The sequence below is a fragment of the Pararge aegeria genome, chromosome 11, assembly GCF_905163445.1.
Source record: "Pararge aegeria chromosome 11, ilParAegt1.1, whole genome shotgun sequence".
NCBI classification, from domain to species: domain Eukaryota; kingdom Metazoa; phylum Arthropoda; class Insecta; order Lepidoptera; family Nymphalidae; genus Pararge; species Pararge aegeria.
In genome coordinates, this window is record NC_053190.1 from 10,868,078 (window position 1) to 10,883,888 (window position 15,811).

At 34.8% G+C, this 15,811-nt stretch overlaps 1 protein-coding gene across 12 annotated transcripts in view; it reads left to right on the top strand.

Moving 5' to 3' along the window:
• The window catches only part of LOC120627230 (disks large 1 tumor suppressor protein), a 43,135-nt gene that overhangs the window by 9,296 nt on the left and 18,028 nt on the right, over positions 1-15,811 (top strand). For 4 of the 12 annotated variants that reach the window (XM_039895109.1, XM_039895112.1, XM_039895114.1 and 1 more), the window contains exons 3-11: positions 4,129-4,244; positions 4,870-4,974; positions 5,637-5,690; positions 8,139-8,168; positions 9,793-10,023; positions 11,809-11,889; positions 13,088-13,339; positions 14,631-14,772; positions 15,496-15,761. In XM_039895109.1, coding sequence (XP_039751043.1) covers positions 4,129-4,244; positions 4,870-4,974; positions 5,637-5,690; positions 8,139-8,168; positions 9,793-10,023; positions 11,809-11,889; positions 13,088-13,339; positions 14,631-14,772; positions 15,496-15,761 — 1,277 coding nt within the window. Of the gene's footprint in view, positions 1-4,128; positions 4,245-4,869; positions 4,975-5,636; positions 5,691-6,576; positions 6,855-7,350; positions 7,559-8,138; positions 8,169-9,792; positions 10,024-11,808; positions 11,890-13,087; positions 13,340-14,630; positions 14,773-15,495; positions 15,762-15,811 lie in introns of those variants that run through there. The other 8 variants (XM_039895116.1, XM_039895118.1, XM_039895121.1 and 5 more) reach the window with 6 other exon arrangements.

Below are 15,811 nucleotides of genomic sequence, written 5' to 3' on the forward strand. Positions count from 1 at the left end.
TTGTGACTTAACCATAATGTACTATTTTGTAGATAGTAATGATTACGTTAAACATATAGTAGGTACATTGTTTTTATGTATCATCAAACATTTTCGTAGCTTACGCCAGAAAAGCTCCAGGTCGGTATGTTATCTTTAATAAACATCCTTATATTTCAATTTACAGTGAATCATGATAAAATATACACTATAACCTTCTTTTTACACTAAAAGTTTTTCGCGCCCATGCAGACAGAGAAACGCGGCGGTGGACTTTGTTTTATAATATGTAATGTAAAGATGTAATTCCGTTATTTGTAATTTTATTTTATCGTAAGTGTGCACATATGTAATATATGTACGTATATCTGATCAGATATAGGATGTAGGAAAAGACATTTAAATCTGAGGTTTTCAATTTCCGCAACCTACACCTCTTAACCTGCCAACCGCGACCGTAATACAGACTCGTCTACGGACAGACTGTCCGAGAATAGATAATGAACCTTCCACACACAAGCCAGTTAACAAAGTGTCATGCTTTTTGGCTATACCCAATCAGACGAGACTAAATAAGCAACTTAATTAATTATTTCGGATTATTCCTATCTGTCCCCCGATCATATCGATATATACTTACGACATGTATTATATACCATAAGTAAATATTTGTAAGTTTATTATACCTTGTGCACAATCCACTTTCTACTTTGCTACCAGCTTTTGACACTCATTTATTGTCATTAAGTGGTCAACTCTTTGTAACTACTATACTAATAATGTTTCCTCGTGTTTTGTTCATTATGTTTACTTCAAGAGAGACTAGATATAGGGAAAGAATTCCCAGCATCAGTTTAATAAAATGTTGTTATCGAACCCAGTGGTATAAGGTATGTAAAATTCTCATTTAAAATTAATTGTTAATAATGCGCATCCCGAAAGATTAAAAAACACTGAACGTACTTTTATTGCTGTGTATTTTATCTTCTTCTCACAAAAAGCTCTATAATTATAATGACTGCAGAAGTTTGCCCTAGAAAACTAGTTTCTCTGTAACTTACTACTTAGTTACTTATATAACGCTTTTATTTTGGCAACGCGCGCTGTCCGGAAAGTATGCTTTGAAACGTCTTACTAAAATTAAGATAAAAATTTTGCTCAATATTATGCGATGTCACTAACTACCATTGGGCCTAAGAAGGCTCACTTAGCGGGCAATGGAGAGACTTAGGCTTGTAGTATCTAAGAAAAACCAGAGTATAATAAAAAAAAAAACACACCATTGCATTTATCAAATTAGTCGCGTTATCTTATGCTCATAGTTAGCGAAAACACATACCTACATGTTGAATTAATAATCTATATATTTTCATCCAAAAGCGCCCTTGTCTATAATTTATATTTTGAACGTTTGGGTCGATCGGTCGGTATTGATTAATTTGTGCTCACAGGCTGTGAACCTTAGTTTATATATTCAAGCTAGGTATATGTTTACATAAACAGTTTATGTGCGCTTAAATATGTTGTGTAAGCAACCTGCCTATATGCATTAATAACGAGTGACTGGTTCGCATTTTATGCGCATTGGATAATATTAAACCTAATAGTTTATTCATTATAGCTTAATGCTATATACTCGTAGTACACGTTAAAGTAGACGTTTAAGATCTCGAGTTCAGCGGGGACCATTAGTTTTCTAAATCACAGGTTTTCAGTATAATTCCCGGCTGTATTTGAATAGCCAATTTCAAGACATTACCTAAAATCCTGTTTTTATTGCAATTGCGAAATATAATTGTTTTTTGTAATTTGCTAATTAAGCATTATAAACAGGTCTAGCATTATAAACAGTCTCGCACCGGGGGTCCCAAACGTAGGAAGGAAAAGTTTGTTAATCTGATTGTGATTCGGTCTTTTTATAGCTGTCTTACAAGGGATTTATTTGACAGCTATCAAAACACCGAATCGCTGATTTATAAAAATTGCTGGCTAATACACCGCGTCGTCCTGTCTCACGGTAAAACGGTTTTAAATACTCTTATTTTATTACATCTATGTACTTAATAATATTCATTAAAATAAGCTCAGATTTTCAGCATTGCCGACTTTAAAGTTAAGAGGATGGGAACTAGTAACACTGAATGTTTTTTTTGTATGCTACTTCTTGCTATTTTTCATTATAATGTGAGTAGTCCCTTTGTGAACCTTTTGCAGTGAAAATTAAAGTATGTTTTTATTATTCTAAATATGTTTTAGAATAACAAGCATTATTTTAAACCAATTCAAATTTATTGTGTGGCAATCAAACAAATTGCACTTTACTATTTTTTTGTTTAATTTTTTATATAAACATAAAGTTTATAAAAAAAATTAGATCACGTAAGATAGATTTCATACTTCATGCAGACGTCTTTTAAGTTCGTTGCCCGTTGCTGTACCTAAGTATATCGATCAACTTTGCAGCACGCGATACTAAGAAAGGAAATGTTAAGTATTTGCATGGAAATTACTTATGCCCGATGGTATACCCTTTTATACGACACCACGGTATTTATTATAATAAGTTACATTTGGACGGCCTTTTTGCTTAAAGCGATCTCTTCCAGCAACCAAAGGATAGGCATACGAGAAAATGCTATAAGTAATTAATTTTCTATAGTTAATGTATTTTAAAACAGGCGGTCATTGTTACGACTGTTTCTTAGGCTTCACAATATAGAGCAAGAGCCCGTGAACCCCAGACCTTCGTTATTTTATAAAAGCTGAAAGTTTGTCAGCGCATGCTCCCAACACAGGTAAGAACGATGGACTATTATGAAGTTTGGGTTACCGTGGCTTTGGCCGTGTGATTTCTTGGCCTCAGAATATTATTAAAAATCACGTTATTGATTGCCAGACACTTGACATCGTGGCAACCCCTTGCCAGACACCCTTAATGTTCATAAAATTATAATTCTACTTATGCTATAGTATAAAAGCTGATTTTTATATATAATACTTAGGTAATAATTAGATGATGTTTCCTCATCAGCCAGACATTTTTGAGAGTTCCAACCCCTTGCCAGACAATGATGTAGGGTCGCTGTAGGAGCGAGCGCGAGAGAGTATATGTATGATGGGTGCGAGTGAGATGGCGAGATAAGTCTATCGCGATCCCTCAATAACAGATTATAAAAAAAAAAAACAAATAAATAATACTCAAAAATTTAATTAAAAATATATTAATAACATTACAAGTTATAAAGCATAAACTGAAGCTGACACTTTTGGCTAATTTAAAAAAAATATGTAGTGTATGGAATAACATATAAACATATAAACGTCCTGCCGCCGCAGATTAGTCGTCCTCATAGTTGCGCGCGCAGCAAATCAAATAAGAATTTAAATGAAAGTTAGTAAATCGGTTAGTTTCAATATATTGTGGAAATTAAAAAAGAATCGGTTTTCTTTTTAACCGGTTAAAGGAACGAAAACGAAAACTTAACCGAAGTCATTCCAATACCGGCGCTAACGACAGAAACCGGTTTGAATTTTTTTTCGGTTTCCGAGCCCTAGACTTATCTAATGGCTAGCCAGCAAGGCCACGTACTCGCTTTTAGGCAGACCCTTTTACGGAACATAATATTGCCAGTAGAAACCACCGTAAATTAACCCGGATCACGGGGTGCTACCCGAGGACTAAACTCCGACGGCCAGCGGATTCCCCGCATTCATCAACCAGTGGTCATGAGGACATCAAGGGACAGTCGGTGATCATAATCGACAGTGCCAGATTCTCTTGCGTAAGATCGGTCGAGAGTCCCAACAAACAAATAAACACACAAACAAACAATTATTTTTTCTCTTTAAACTATTAGTACCTACACAAAACACCCCCTTATGTCCGCAACAATTTTAAGTAATTACTGGGACATAGCTAATTCCTAAATAATGATCTTATATAGATAAACCTGGCTCTTTACAGAACGTTCGAATTCTCTCTGTGGCACTCGATCAAGCAGTTTGCACTAGGCAACAGGGTCGAGTGATAAGTTTACGTCTATGAGTTCGCGGTTCTTTAAACTATAATAGCTTAGCTATAAGAAATATATAATAAATACCTGTGCCATGAGTTCATATTTTTTACCTGACGTGTGTTCTTTGTCGCAGATATTCAAGAATTTTACGAGTTAACCCTTCTAGATGATACCAAATCTGTTCAGCAGAAAACTGCTGAGACAATTCGCATAGCAAATAAGTGGGAAGCAGATGGAGTCCGCCGTGAGGTCAGTGTTTTAATCTAGATCAGAGTTATTTCCTCACTATATTATCGGCTAGCATGTCTTCGAATCAGGAGGACCAGAGATCTTTTCCCAGCACGGCTAGCACGGGTAAGAGACATTATCTCATGATAAAATGTTTATCATCTCCTACAATTTTATCCACTCACCGAGCATTATCGCACGGGTGGAAATTATAAAAATAATCTGTATAATTATGTCCGTTTTCACTAACGACGAACAAGGCAATGCATAAATGTGTAACTCCTAATCTAAGGATAGCTATCCCTTGGCATACATCGACATTTGACCAATAGTTAAAAAATAACGTTTCACCAACACGTTGATGATCAACGTGTTGGTGAAACGTTATTTTCTATAGACATAGCCTAAATCATTAGGCATTCGATTCAGGTGATTCCTAGGTTTAGTGAAAAAGGGCAAGGGCGAAGTTAGGACCGGCGCAATTTTTTTTTATTTGAAAAGCAAGACAATTATTCAATTAAATAAGCACAGAGAAACGACAAAGTATTCGGAATGAAGAAACTTACCCAATTAGGAACCTAATTTTTACCTGAACCTAAAACAGGGTCTGTGTAGTACGTATAGGTGCTTTATTGTAAATTTTCAGGCGCAATCTGGGGACCATGAATACAGATCAGTTTCGAATGCCTTTCTGCAGGACAACAATAGAAAATCGGACAATCGAAATGTTGACACGCCAGATTCAGCGCGGGTATGTAATTGTCATATAGAAAACTTAATAACAATAATATATAATATAGGTACAATATACAACAGAGTTTATGATAGTACTTATCTATTAGAATAATGTCTCATTCATTTGCTTATGGATTGGCCTTCAATTTTATGTGCTAATTTTGTGCAAGCAATCCAAGGCTGGAAGCATTGGGTCGAACAGACTATGCCTTGGCACCAACCAGCCAACGTGGACCCGTACACGTTGGATGGTTCGTGCATATTTGCACCATCCCGAGTCACAAAATGCGCCAGTATTCACGCAAGAGTCTTGTGAGTTGTTATTTGAGTAAGATTTGAGGTAAGAAGAATGAAAAATTCCATGCCATACCAGAGAAGAGTTGTTCGTCTTGGGTTGACATTGCCATGAATATATTAAATACGTATGGACCTTTAACGTTTTGCCTACGTTTTTTGCTCTTTACAAAATTATTGTATATTTCCCAATACACAACTTGTTTGACAGACTTATGAAATCAATTCTATTCAACCACTGTTCTAGTTTTGTGACCAATCATTATTGATTTCTAGTTACAGTCAGCAGTACTTATTTTTGGGTTTATCAACGGAACTCTAATCTGAGTTCTGACATCATGATATCCGATTATACAAATACTAACTATTGCATTTTCAAACAAGGTGGGAGCCATTCCTTCTATCATATCACCAGCTGAAGAAACAGAAGAGAAGAATGTAAGTTAAAAAACCTACTGAGATCGAAAGAGATTTACAGACTGATTTTAGGAAGTTGTGAATTTAGCAGTTTAATACGAAATTTTCTAGAATTTATAATTAATCCTAGAAATTTAGTGTAATATTTCCTTCGTATATCCTAATTTTGATTCATGATGTTTCGTAGTTCATGCATCATAGTGTCATAGGTCATGACGTCATTACTTAACTAACATGGCGATGTCCTAGAAATAGACAAAAACATCTATCAAACCAAAAATAAATGTCTTGAGTTGCGTAGGCATAAACCGAAAGCCTCGCTGTTATACCTACCTACTATTTATTTAGTTAAGTTTCCCAAATGTTTACCAACCTATTTATATCAGTTTTAACCTTATAGGTATCAAAAATAACCGTTTTTTCGGTCCTTACATACCTATCACCTTTTGAATATATTATATTTTACCATTTAACCTACATAAGATTAAATGGTATTAATAGGTATTTCCTAATATTGTTGTTTAGCTGTTTTAAACATTTATTCTTATAACAAGCTATTATAAATAAGTATAATATACAAAAGCCCGTTTTTTTTGCATATTTAAATTACAGATAGACAGTAAGCAAACATGGCAGGTTGTTTATATATTTTAAAATAGTTTGGCTGCTGCTAATATTATTTATCATCTATTAAATTGTATATTTCACGTTAACTCTTCTGTAAAGCAAGGGGTAAAAACTGGTAGCAAAACATAATTATTATTCTCTACATTAGGACCCACTTGTAGCGCCATCTTTCGGAAACCCTTCGAAACGTGTCATGTTTACCGATAGTTGAATACCTACGTTTTGTTTTTTTTTTCTTGTTTTTGATGACGTGACGTTTCCGAAGGTAGGTTGCCGAACAGCAGCGAACGCTATACAACAATTAGTGGTACCTAATGGCGGATGGTTGGTGTTTCGCGTCTAGTAGTACTATTTATAACCTAAAATATAGTACAAGTTTTCAGCGATATGTACGCTAACGTTGAATCGTTGTGTGAATTTGTGCTGTTAAACACAATAGTGCCAATGATATACGAACATAACATCGATTGAGGAATTAACGTAAATGGTTATCAAGTGAAATGATATTGCACACACAATTTTGACATTCATACTGCTGTTATTTCGTATTCGTCGCAAGTAAGGCCATATAATATACACTAATCTATTTTTAAACGTTTAGTAACTTCTTTACAATTTGGGACGTTTTCAAACCTTTGGTGAGACTAATGAAACTTCTGAAATAGTTTTGCTTGTAACAATACGCTATGTTACTAGCTGAACGATTTGCCTCTCTTCCCAATATTACAGTATCTTTAATGCACGTTAAATAACGTAACACGGACATTCTAATTAAAGTTCATCGCTTTGACATTCACATACCATCCTATCATCGAACACAAGTTGGTAACACCTAATTAACTACATACGCATACATTCTAATAAAATCCGCTATCAAGAAGGGCTCGGCTCGAAAATAATTCCTTAGATAAGGACTGGTGTAATTTTTAAGTGAGCTAACATGATAACCAGCTTATATAGTGGGATTACATGCAAACATGAAATGAGGTTGCATTCTTTTAGAAGTGGCAATACACTGTTAAAGTTCTTGGTGCAAGCTAGAAGTGGGTTCTAGGTAGAGAATGGTGCATGGAGCGCAGCCAGTAAGGTGCTGACAGCGGCACAAGTGTGTAACTAACATGCATGCTGTGTACATAGTGTAGAACTGAATACAAGTACCTGAGGGCTATGCACACTTGGTTGTCAAAATGACTGAGAGACGGAAGAAAAAAACTCATAATGGATTCCTCCGGAAAGTCTCCTCCTTGTTTAACCTTGATACGGTGAGTAGGTTATTGCTTCTATCTATACAAATGGGTCTTCAAGGCCTTATAGGTGTAAGTTTTTATCTACAGTTTACAACACCAAACAACCTAATTTTGTGTGTTTTATGACACAAAACCCTTAAATAGTTAATGTTTATTTCATTAAATAAAATATGTGTAAAAATGTGTCAAATATTAGTAGCAGCAGCCAAATAGATATAGATTTAACACTAGTACTAAATGAGAATTAATCACACTCATATAAAAACAAATTAAAGTGACTATTCAATCACATAATAGAACTTTCACTCTATTAATTATTGGAATGTTTTTGATTTCTTATGTTACATTAAGATACGTTATTAAAGCTATTATGTTATTTATAATATATAGCATAAACAAGGCAAAATAAATTCTTGAATTCAAATTAATAATAACATAAAATGTTTAATTAGTATCAATATTAAATAATTTTGAATCAGTCAATGAATTTCTACATTCCAAGTTCCCTTGCAATTGTAGAATTAGATTTAATAGGTTTATGTAACTGATCATGAATAAATTAGATATATTACAGTAAATATTTTTTATTTTTCAGGCTCACGTCTCAACACCTGAAATGAAGCAGGTAATTCTTTTGAAATAAAATCTATAAACATGTTTATTGTTAATTTTAACAAAGAGTAAAAACTAATAACGGGAATGCACTAAGAGGAATCATAACATTAACATATTATATAAACTAACTAAAAATCAATACCTATTCATAACTTTTAACACATATCATATTATAGGTATATTATCATATAAAATTTGCTTCATTCTGATTTATATAGAGTTGTATGATGTTATAATACTTATTCACTACCAATTTGTCAAGTATATAATATATACCTATTAAATAGATAAATGTTATCACAGTTCTGATCTAAGATTTATAAAGTTATGTACAATATTTCAATGATAGTATTCATTTTTGATATTAAAATATCTATAGTTTATTTTAATCAATCTATATTTTATATCCTTCCCAGTATTTGTAGTTTGTTCTACTACAATTTTTGTAGACATTAAGTTTTACTTTTAAGGCGCTCACAAGATCTTATTCACATATGTTTTTTTTTCTAACGTGCCTTGTAACATAAACAGTTTAAAAAACTATATACCAATGATGTTCTTAAAGGCTTGTAAAGTCTGCACCTTCAATCCGCACTTGACCTTGGTGGACTGCAGCCCAAACCTTTCTCATGAGAGGAGACCTTTGCCTTGTAAGCATGCAGGTTTCCTCACGATGTTTTTTCTTCACTGTTGAAGCAAGTGATATTTTAATTGCTTACACACAACAGAACTTAGACCCACTTAAAATTAATATTATTTTTGTTGGTCAAATGTAACATTATATATGAAGATGGTAAAGTAGGTCAAGATTTCAATGAACTATGCATGTACTTGTCATTTATTTCAACATCAGCCTTTTATTAAGTCAATGTATTGACAATCAATTTGGATCTATTCTCCAATGCTTCAGTGTTATGGGCTCATTATAGGTTATTGTAGGTAAGTTCATTATACATCAAAAATATGAATTTATATTCTGTTGTATCCTACTCTATAAACATTCAGCCGGTTACAGATTAATTGCATGTTGGTGATATGAACAAAATACTTATTAGCAGTGGCGTAAAAGAAACAATGCATATGCTGACCAATAATTTTATAAAACAATGTAGTGTCAAACGTTAGTAGAGTCATTTTGGAGAATTTATATTCACTGTTTAACAGTACATCTATAGTTGTCAAGTAAATATCCATGAAAAATATACTGTCAAGATTGCAGATAGGCAATTCAGTTTTTATAAAAATATATAGGCTATCTCACATAAAAATAGAATACAGTATTTATTATTGTGTAAATAAAAGTCATATTAGATCTATAAGCCAATAATATATTGACAAGTGTTTGCAATATCTTGCAGTACTGATGCAATTGAACAAATAGATAAAGATTATTTTTTCTTTTAGTTGCATTTTATTTATCTTGTTATATCTAGTTTTAATGTTTAATTAAATAATTGATGTATAATCATACAAATGTATGATGGAAAATTAAATTGATTATTCAAATTATATGAACTTACGCATAATTTGATTAAAACCGCACGGCCCTGCTAATTATGTATATTGAACGCAAACTAAAAATGTACCTTTCATATCAAGCAGTTGAGCTGCCAATTGACTGGTTGATCTGAAAGTTGCAGATAAACGGGATAGAAGGTGGTTCGGAGCGCACTGTGGGCGAGGATGGCTACTTGTACTTAACCGTGGTGTTGTCGCGGGCGGGGGGCGCGGGGCTTGGCTTCAGCATCGCCGGCGGCTCCGACAACCCTCACATCGCCGACGATCCCCACATTTACGTCACTAAGCTTATACCCGGTGGAGCGGCCGCTGCTAGCCAATTGCAAATTAATGACGCCATATTACAGGTATTACGACTGTCGTAGGGACTTCCCTGTCCTTTCATAATAGCATATACAACAATAATCAAATATACTTTTCACACCTTTCGCTCGAAAATGCCTTATTACATAGCCTAGTATTGAAAAGTCAAGTAAGTCAATACATCATTGGCTTAGTGGGTAAGTAATGTTGTACTGTAGTCCCTGGGGGCTTTTATGATTTGAATAGAACACATCGCACTGCGTACACGGCGCAGCGCGGAATCTATTCATTCTAATATTGCTATCGGTCTAACGTAAGATGGCGTCCCTGTTGCTAACCGGAGCCTGTAGAGCGCGAACCATAGAGTAGTTATAACTTTTGAAAAAGCCCTCCATAACTTGATCTTATTGCCTCGCGAGGAGTGAAAAACAATGGGGTTAAGCAACAAATTGCTTTACCCCCTTGTTGAACAATCTACAATTACAAGCAGGGTCCAAGTCTGCTATTGCAATTTTATTTCAGTGGTCAACCAGTCGCATAAAGTAGGTAGTAATAAAAAAAAGCGAAAAACTTTTACGGTTATTGAAATATTAGCGCTCTGCGGTAAATAAGTCGTTTGTTTGCTTTGTTAGGACGTTCATTTTATGTAATAATAATTATAATCTGATGAACGCTGAAAAGGAAAAAGTAACTAAATAGTTGGACCTTGCTCACTAGATTACCGCAATGTGGAGTGGAGTCGTCCGTTATTGTTCCGATAGTCGTTTCGGTCAATAGTCTTTTTGCGAAAAGCTTCGGTCAACGTCTTAAGAAGCTTGCGTTTGGTTGTTGGAGCAAGGGTCTGATACAGAAGGTAGTAGTCCTTGAAAAGGCGCGTATTGTGAGGAGGTTCCTCGCTTTGGAGCCCTGGCCGCTGGTTGTTTGGACATTCAAAAGCCCCGCAAGCTGAGAAGTGGATGTTTTATTTGTATACATTTTTAATGGTGCTTTTTTTATTTTTTAGTATGTTAAGAATTAAAAAAAATTAAAATAAATAAATAGCTATTTAAAATAATAAAACTCAAAATAAGATATACCGTTAAGACAGGGCAAATAAACACACATTTGCATTTATTAAAAGTATAAATGTGGATTGTTTGCAACAAATAGTCAAAGAAGATTTAGATAGCTTGTTTTCGATCAGCAATACATGCTATTTTCTTCAATAATCCATTCTGTCAAAACTTACGGTGACAGAGTAAAAAGTACAGTAAAGAGAACACCACTTTAATAGGCACCGATATAGGCTTACTTAGTGTGGAAAAACGTAAATTGTATTATTTGTTAAATTGATGTTTTTTTCTTTTTTACTTTTTCTCACTGGTTGCCTGTCCTGTCAACACCCAATATCTAATTTTAATAGCAGGCTAAGGGCCCTGGCCGTCGCAAATTTTGTACGGAGATTCAGTCAACAACTGAGAAGGTTACTAAAAACCTCAGCTGTGTTTCAATTTGAGGTGAGATGGGTTCACGGATTACTATGGCAACAGCAAAAAGGTTATGGGCTTACGTAATCTTAAAACAATGATTTACACACGCTCATACGCACAAACGTGCACATGAAAACTTAAACAACGTTATATTAAATTATATCAATTTCTATAAATCGAATAAAAGTGACACTATTAGTTGTTTAGCTATTGGTCGCATTCCTTCTAGTCTCGTATATCTATTTCAGCAAACAAATACGCGTCCTAGTACCTACAAACTATGCGGGCGAAGTCGCCAAAGCTAGTAACTTAATAAAACAATGTGTCATTTTAATATAATTTATTCACAATCCTATTCAGGTTAACGACACGTCAGTCGAAAGTGTGACGCACGCAGAAGCGGTTGATGCATTAAAAAAGGCTGGTAGCACAGTAAGACTGGTGAGTATCCTAAAACCTTATAATAAATCATACTTTATTATTACTGTAAAAAAATTTACTTCCAACGGCACTAAAAAGTATAAAAAAAATTGTACTAGAACTCAAATTAGGGGTATTAGGACACATCCGATAACGTAAGTGTCGTCTTGCTTGTCATCAATATCTAAAAAAAAATTACTGCGGAAGTCTGCCATTAGCCGTTTTTTTTTAAATAGCACGGGATGGGACAGCATTCACCTTTAGTAAACATTTTGCTATTTTACTTTTAAACCATAATTTTAAGTTGAATTTAACTTCTTCATTTAAAATACGTATGATGTAATCATATAATTTTAAAAAATCTTACGTGTGCTAATTTATATTTATTTTTGTTGTACTAAATTTTGTATTTGTTATTTAACGTAAATAAATAACCCACCGAATTAAAAACTTATTTGTTTGAGAGTTGATTAGTAATTTGTACTTTAGACTAAAAGAACATTGCTCATTTTAATTTACTTAGGTAAGTCACGACTATCCAAATCAAATCAAAACTTTCTTTATTTAAATAGCCCTACTATTATCGACACTTATACGGGTACGTTGATACATATTTTTTCCATTGTAGTAAGGTCAATAATGGTGAAACGACAGTTAAACGGACGGGAATCGATAATTAAAACAATCGAAATGATATGATGGCGATTTTAATATTCTTTTCAACCTCCATCCAAAAAACAAAAGGAGGATGTGTAATGAATGGAAATGTAACCTTTATGGTTAAATACGCGTACTTCTATTATTGCAAATGAGAAATGTTCTCGATTAAATCCTATTAGAATTTCCTTGGGTTAAGACGTTTTTTTAACAACCCCAACAAACTCGTAATAAGTGCACACGTGCAAATCTAATAATCAACAAATTATTTTCATAAACCGACTATAAAACTACTGCAAAGTTTTAAAATAAAATTTTGATTGTACACGAATTCCCAGACAAGTATTCTTTATAGTTACCGCCATAACTATTATGTATTTTGTTTCATCATTGTCTTTTTAAATATAGAAATTATTTTAATGGCCTTATAAAGCTTAAAGCGATTTCTTCGAGACAAATTTTGGATGAAGTAAAAAACTGGATAGTGCGATAAGCAATTTACATATTATACTTAACATACCTACTAATACAGGTAGATATATCTTGTTTCTTCTTTGTACAGAAAATTAGACGTCGAGCAACAGACGACGCTCTTCTAAACGTATCACAAATATCAAATAAGGAGGAAGCGGTAGAAATAGAGTTAGTGAAAGGCGGTGCAGGGTTAGGGTTCAGCATAGCGGGTGGCGTGGGCAACCAGCACATACCGGGGGACAATGGGATATACGTGACCAAGATCATGGCCGGTGGAGCTGCTCATCGGGACGGCAGGCTGAGGGTTGGGGACAAGTTGCTGGTCGTTAAAAATACTTCTGTGAGTATAAACATTGTTACTTTTTGATACCAAAAGTAGTGTAATATAAATTTCGTTCCTCTCACCTCCCGCAATGTGCTTTTTTACGTATTTTACGACATCTTGCTAATAAGTCAAGTCTTACTTGGCTTATGACGGCCTATTGGCGCAGTTTGCAGCGACCTTGCTTTCTGAGCCGAAGGCCGTGGGTTCGATTCCCACAACTGGAAAATGTTTGTGTGATGAGCATGAATGTTTGCCAGTGTCTAGGTGTTTATATGTATATTCTAATTATTTATGTATATTATTCATAAAGATATTCATCAGTCATCTTAGTACCCATAACACAAGCTACGCTTACTTTGGGGCTAGGTGGTGTGTATTGTCGTAGTATATTTATATTTTATTTTTATTCAAATAGGCACATAGCTGGCACTTTTGATACGTACATTACATTAAAGAATGTAGATACATCCTCAATAGGGTTGCCATAAGTAAAAACTTAGAATGTTTTGAATTCGTTTGTATGGAAAAATAAATATTTCTTCTTTTGATTCAATTTTTTATTGTTGTATATACTTGGGACAGCAGTATCTGAGGGTTCAAATGGGATCTGGTGCGGTTATTGAGTAAGCGCTTCCCGTACTTTTTCATATACGTTTATTTAGGGGCACTGCAGGGTTTAATTATTCGTAAGCCTCATATAACACTTGTTTCCTCCAACGGAGTTCGTTAGATATTTTATCTGTATAAAAAGGATGGTGTGTGTCCCCGATTTCTGAAGTCATCCTTGTCCAAACGGCCACTCATTCCGAAACGTTGACCTAAGCCGCGGTCCGAGCTTTCGCAGATGGCATCCTTAGGTAGACGTCCCCCTTTCCCCACGATTTCGTCGAGCTCTTGGGTACTAGTCATGGCAAGCTTTCGCGATCGCCTGTAATCCATGGCAAAGGTTAGTGGCAAATGGCTTATTGGGAAATGTTATAATACCATCCAAGAATATTCAACAAACATAATATTATAGTTTAGACATTTACAATGATTATAATTTGACATGGATAATAATTGATTAGATATTAGGTAATTTTGATATCAGTATTAAATTTTATTCTTATTTTAATAATGTCGATTAATTTAGGATATTATTATTATAGTAAGTAGGAATTAGTGTACGAACATATACATTTCCTGCATGTCATCTGAGGCGGATTGTTTGTCCCTATATTTTATCTACCAACAATGTAAAACCAATCTGCAAATAAACGATTTGAATTTGAAAGTTTGAATACACTGTATTCATTTTTCCCAACAGAAAGGCGACGTAAATTTAGACAACGTGACCCACGAAGACGCAGTGAGCGCGTTAAAAGCTTCCGGGGAACGAGTACAGCTTGTTCTCATCCCGGGACCACGACATGGTCAGCCATCGCCCAGGACGTCGCGAGCTAACACACGTAAGTTCATATTTTAACCGAAATAATATTTCACAGGCTTTAGAAATATATTATGTCCTGTCTCTAAGACTTATCTGTGAAGCCGAAAACCGTGTGAAAGTTTGAAAAATCCACTGCCATAGTTTTTACTGAATTAAATCAGATACAGTCTAAACATCACGTGCAAAACTAAAATCGTGTGATCAAAACTCGTAATTATAACTCTTATTTTTTCAATGATTATAACTGTTAGCATTTCAAAATATCATTGGGACATATTTAATGAAATACTGTATAACTAGAAAGTTTATATATTATGTCCTTCTTGTCATGTATATATTGTCTTTTCGGCAATTAATTTGGTCCTTTGGTTAAATATGCGTCGTATATCCTTTAATTTTTGTATTATAGACAAATCAACCCATGGTCTCCTCCCACAATGAAAAGGCCTTAAAGCCGTAGTCCACCATGCTGGCCCAGTGCGGATTGGTGGACTCCAAACACCTTTGAGAACATTATGTAGAACTCTCAGGCATGCAGGTTTCCTCGCGATATTTTCCTTTACCGTTAAAGCAAGTGATATTTTAATGAGTTAAAACGGACATAACGTAGAAAAGTTAGAGGTGTGCTGGGACTCGAACGCTGCCCCCGAAAGTGAAGTCGAGCTCCTACCCAATGCGCTATGACCGCTACTATTTGTGTATGTATATTATAGTAATGGAAAAAAAAATGTTATCTTTTTAGCTTCAAGTACAGCAAATTCGCTACGACGCGAGGACGTAACAGATAGTACCGAGGAACCCCGCGTCGTGGACATCGAGAAAGGCCCCCAAGGCCTCGGCTTCAACATCGTCGGCGGTGAAGACGGCCACGGGATTTACGTATCATTCCTACTGGCGGGAGGCCCGGCTGAGAAGTCGGGACAACTCAGAAGAGGGGATCGGTTATTAGCTGTAAACGAAGTTGATATCACGCAAGCGACACACGAGCAAGCCGCTAAAGCTTTGAAGGTATGTCCATAACCACTAGGAAGTCTCGTATTGCCGTATATTTATACGGC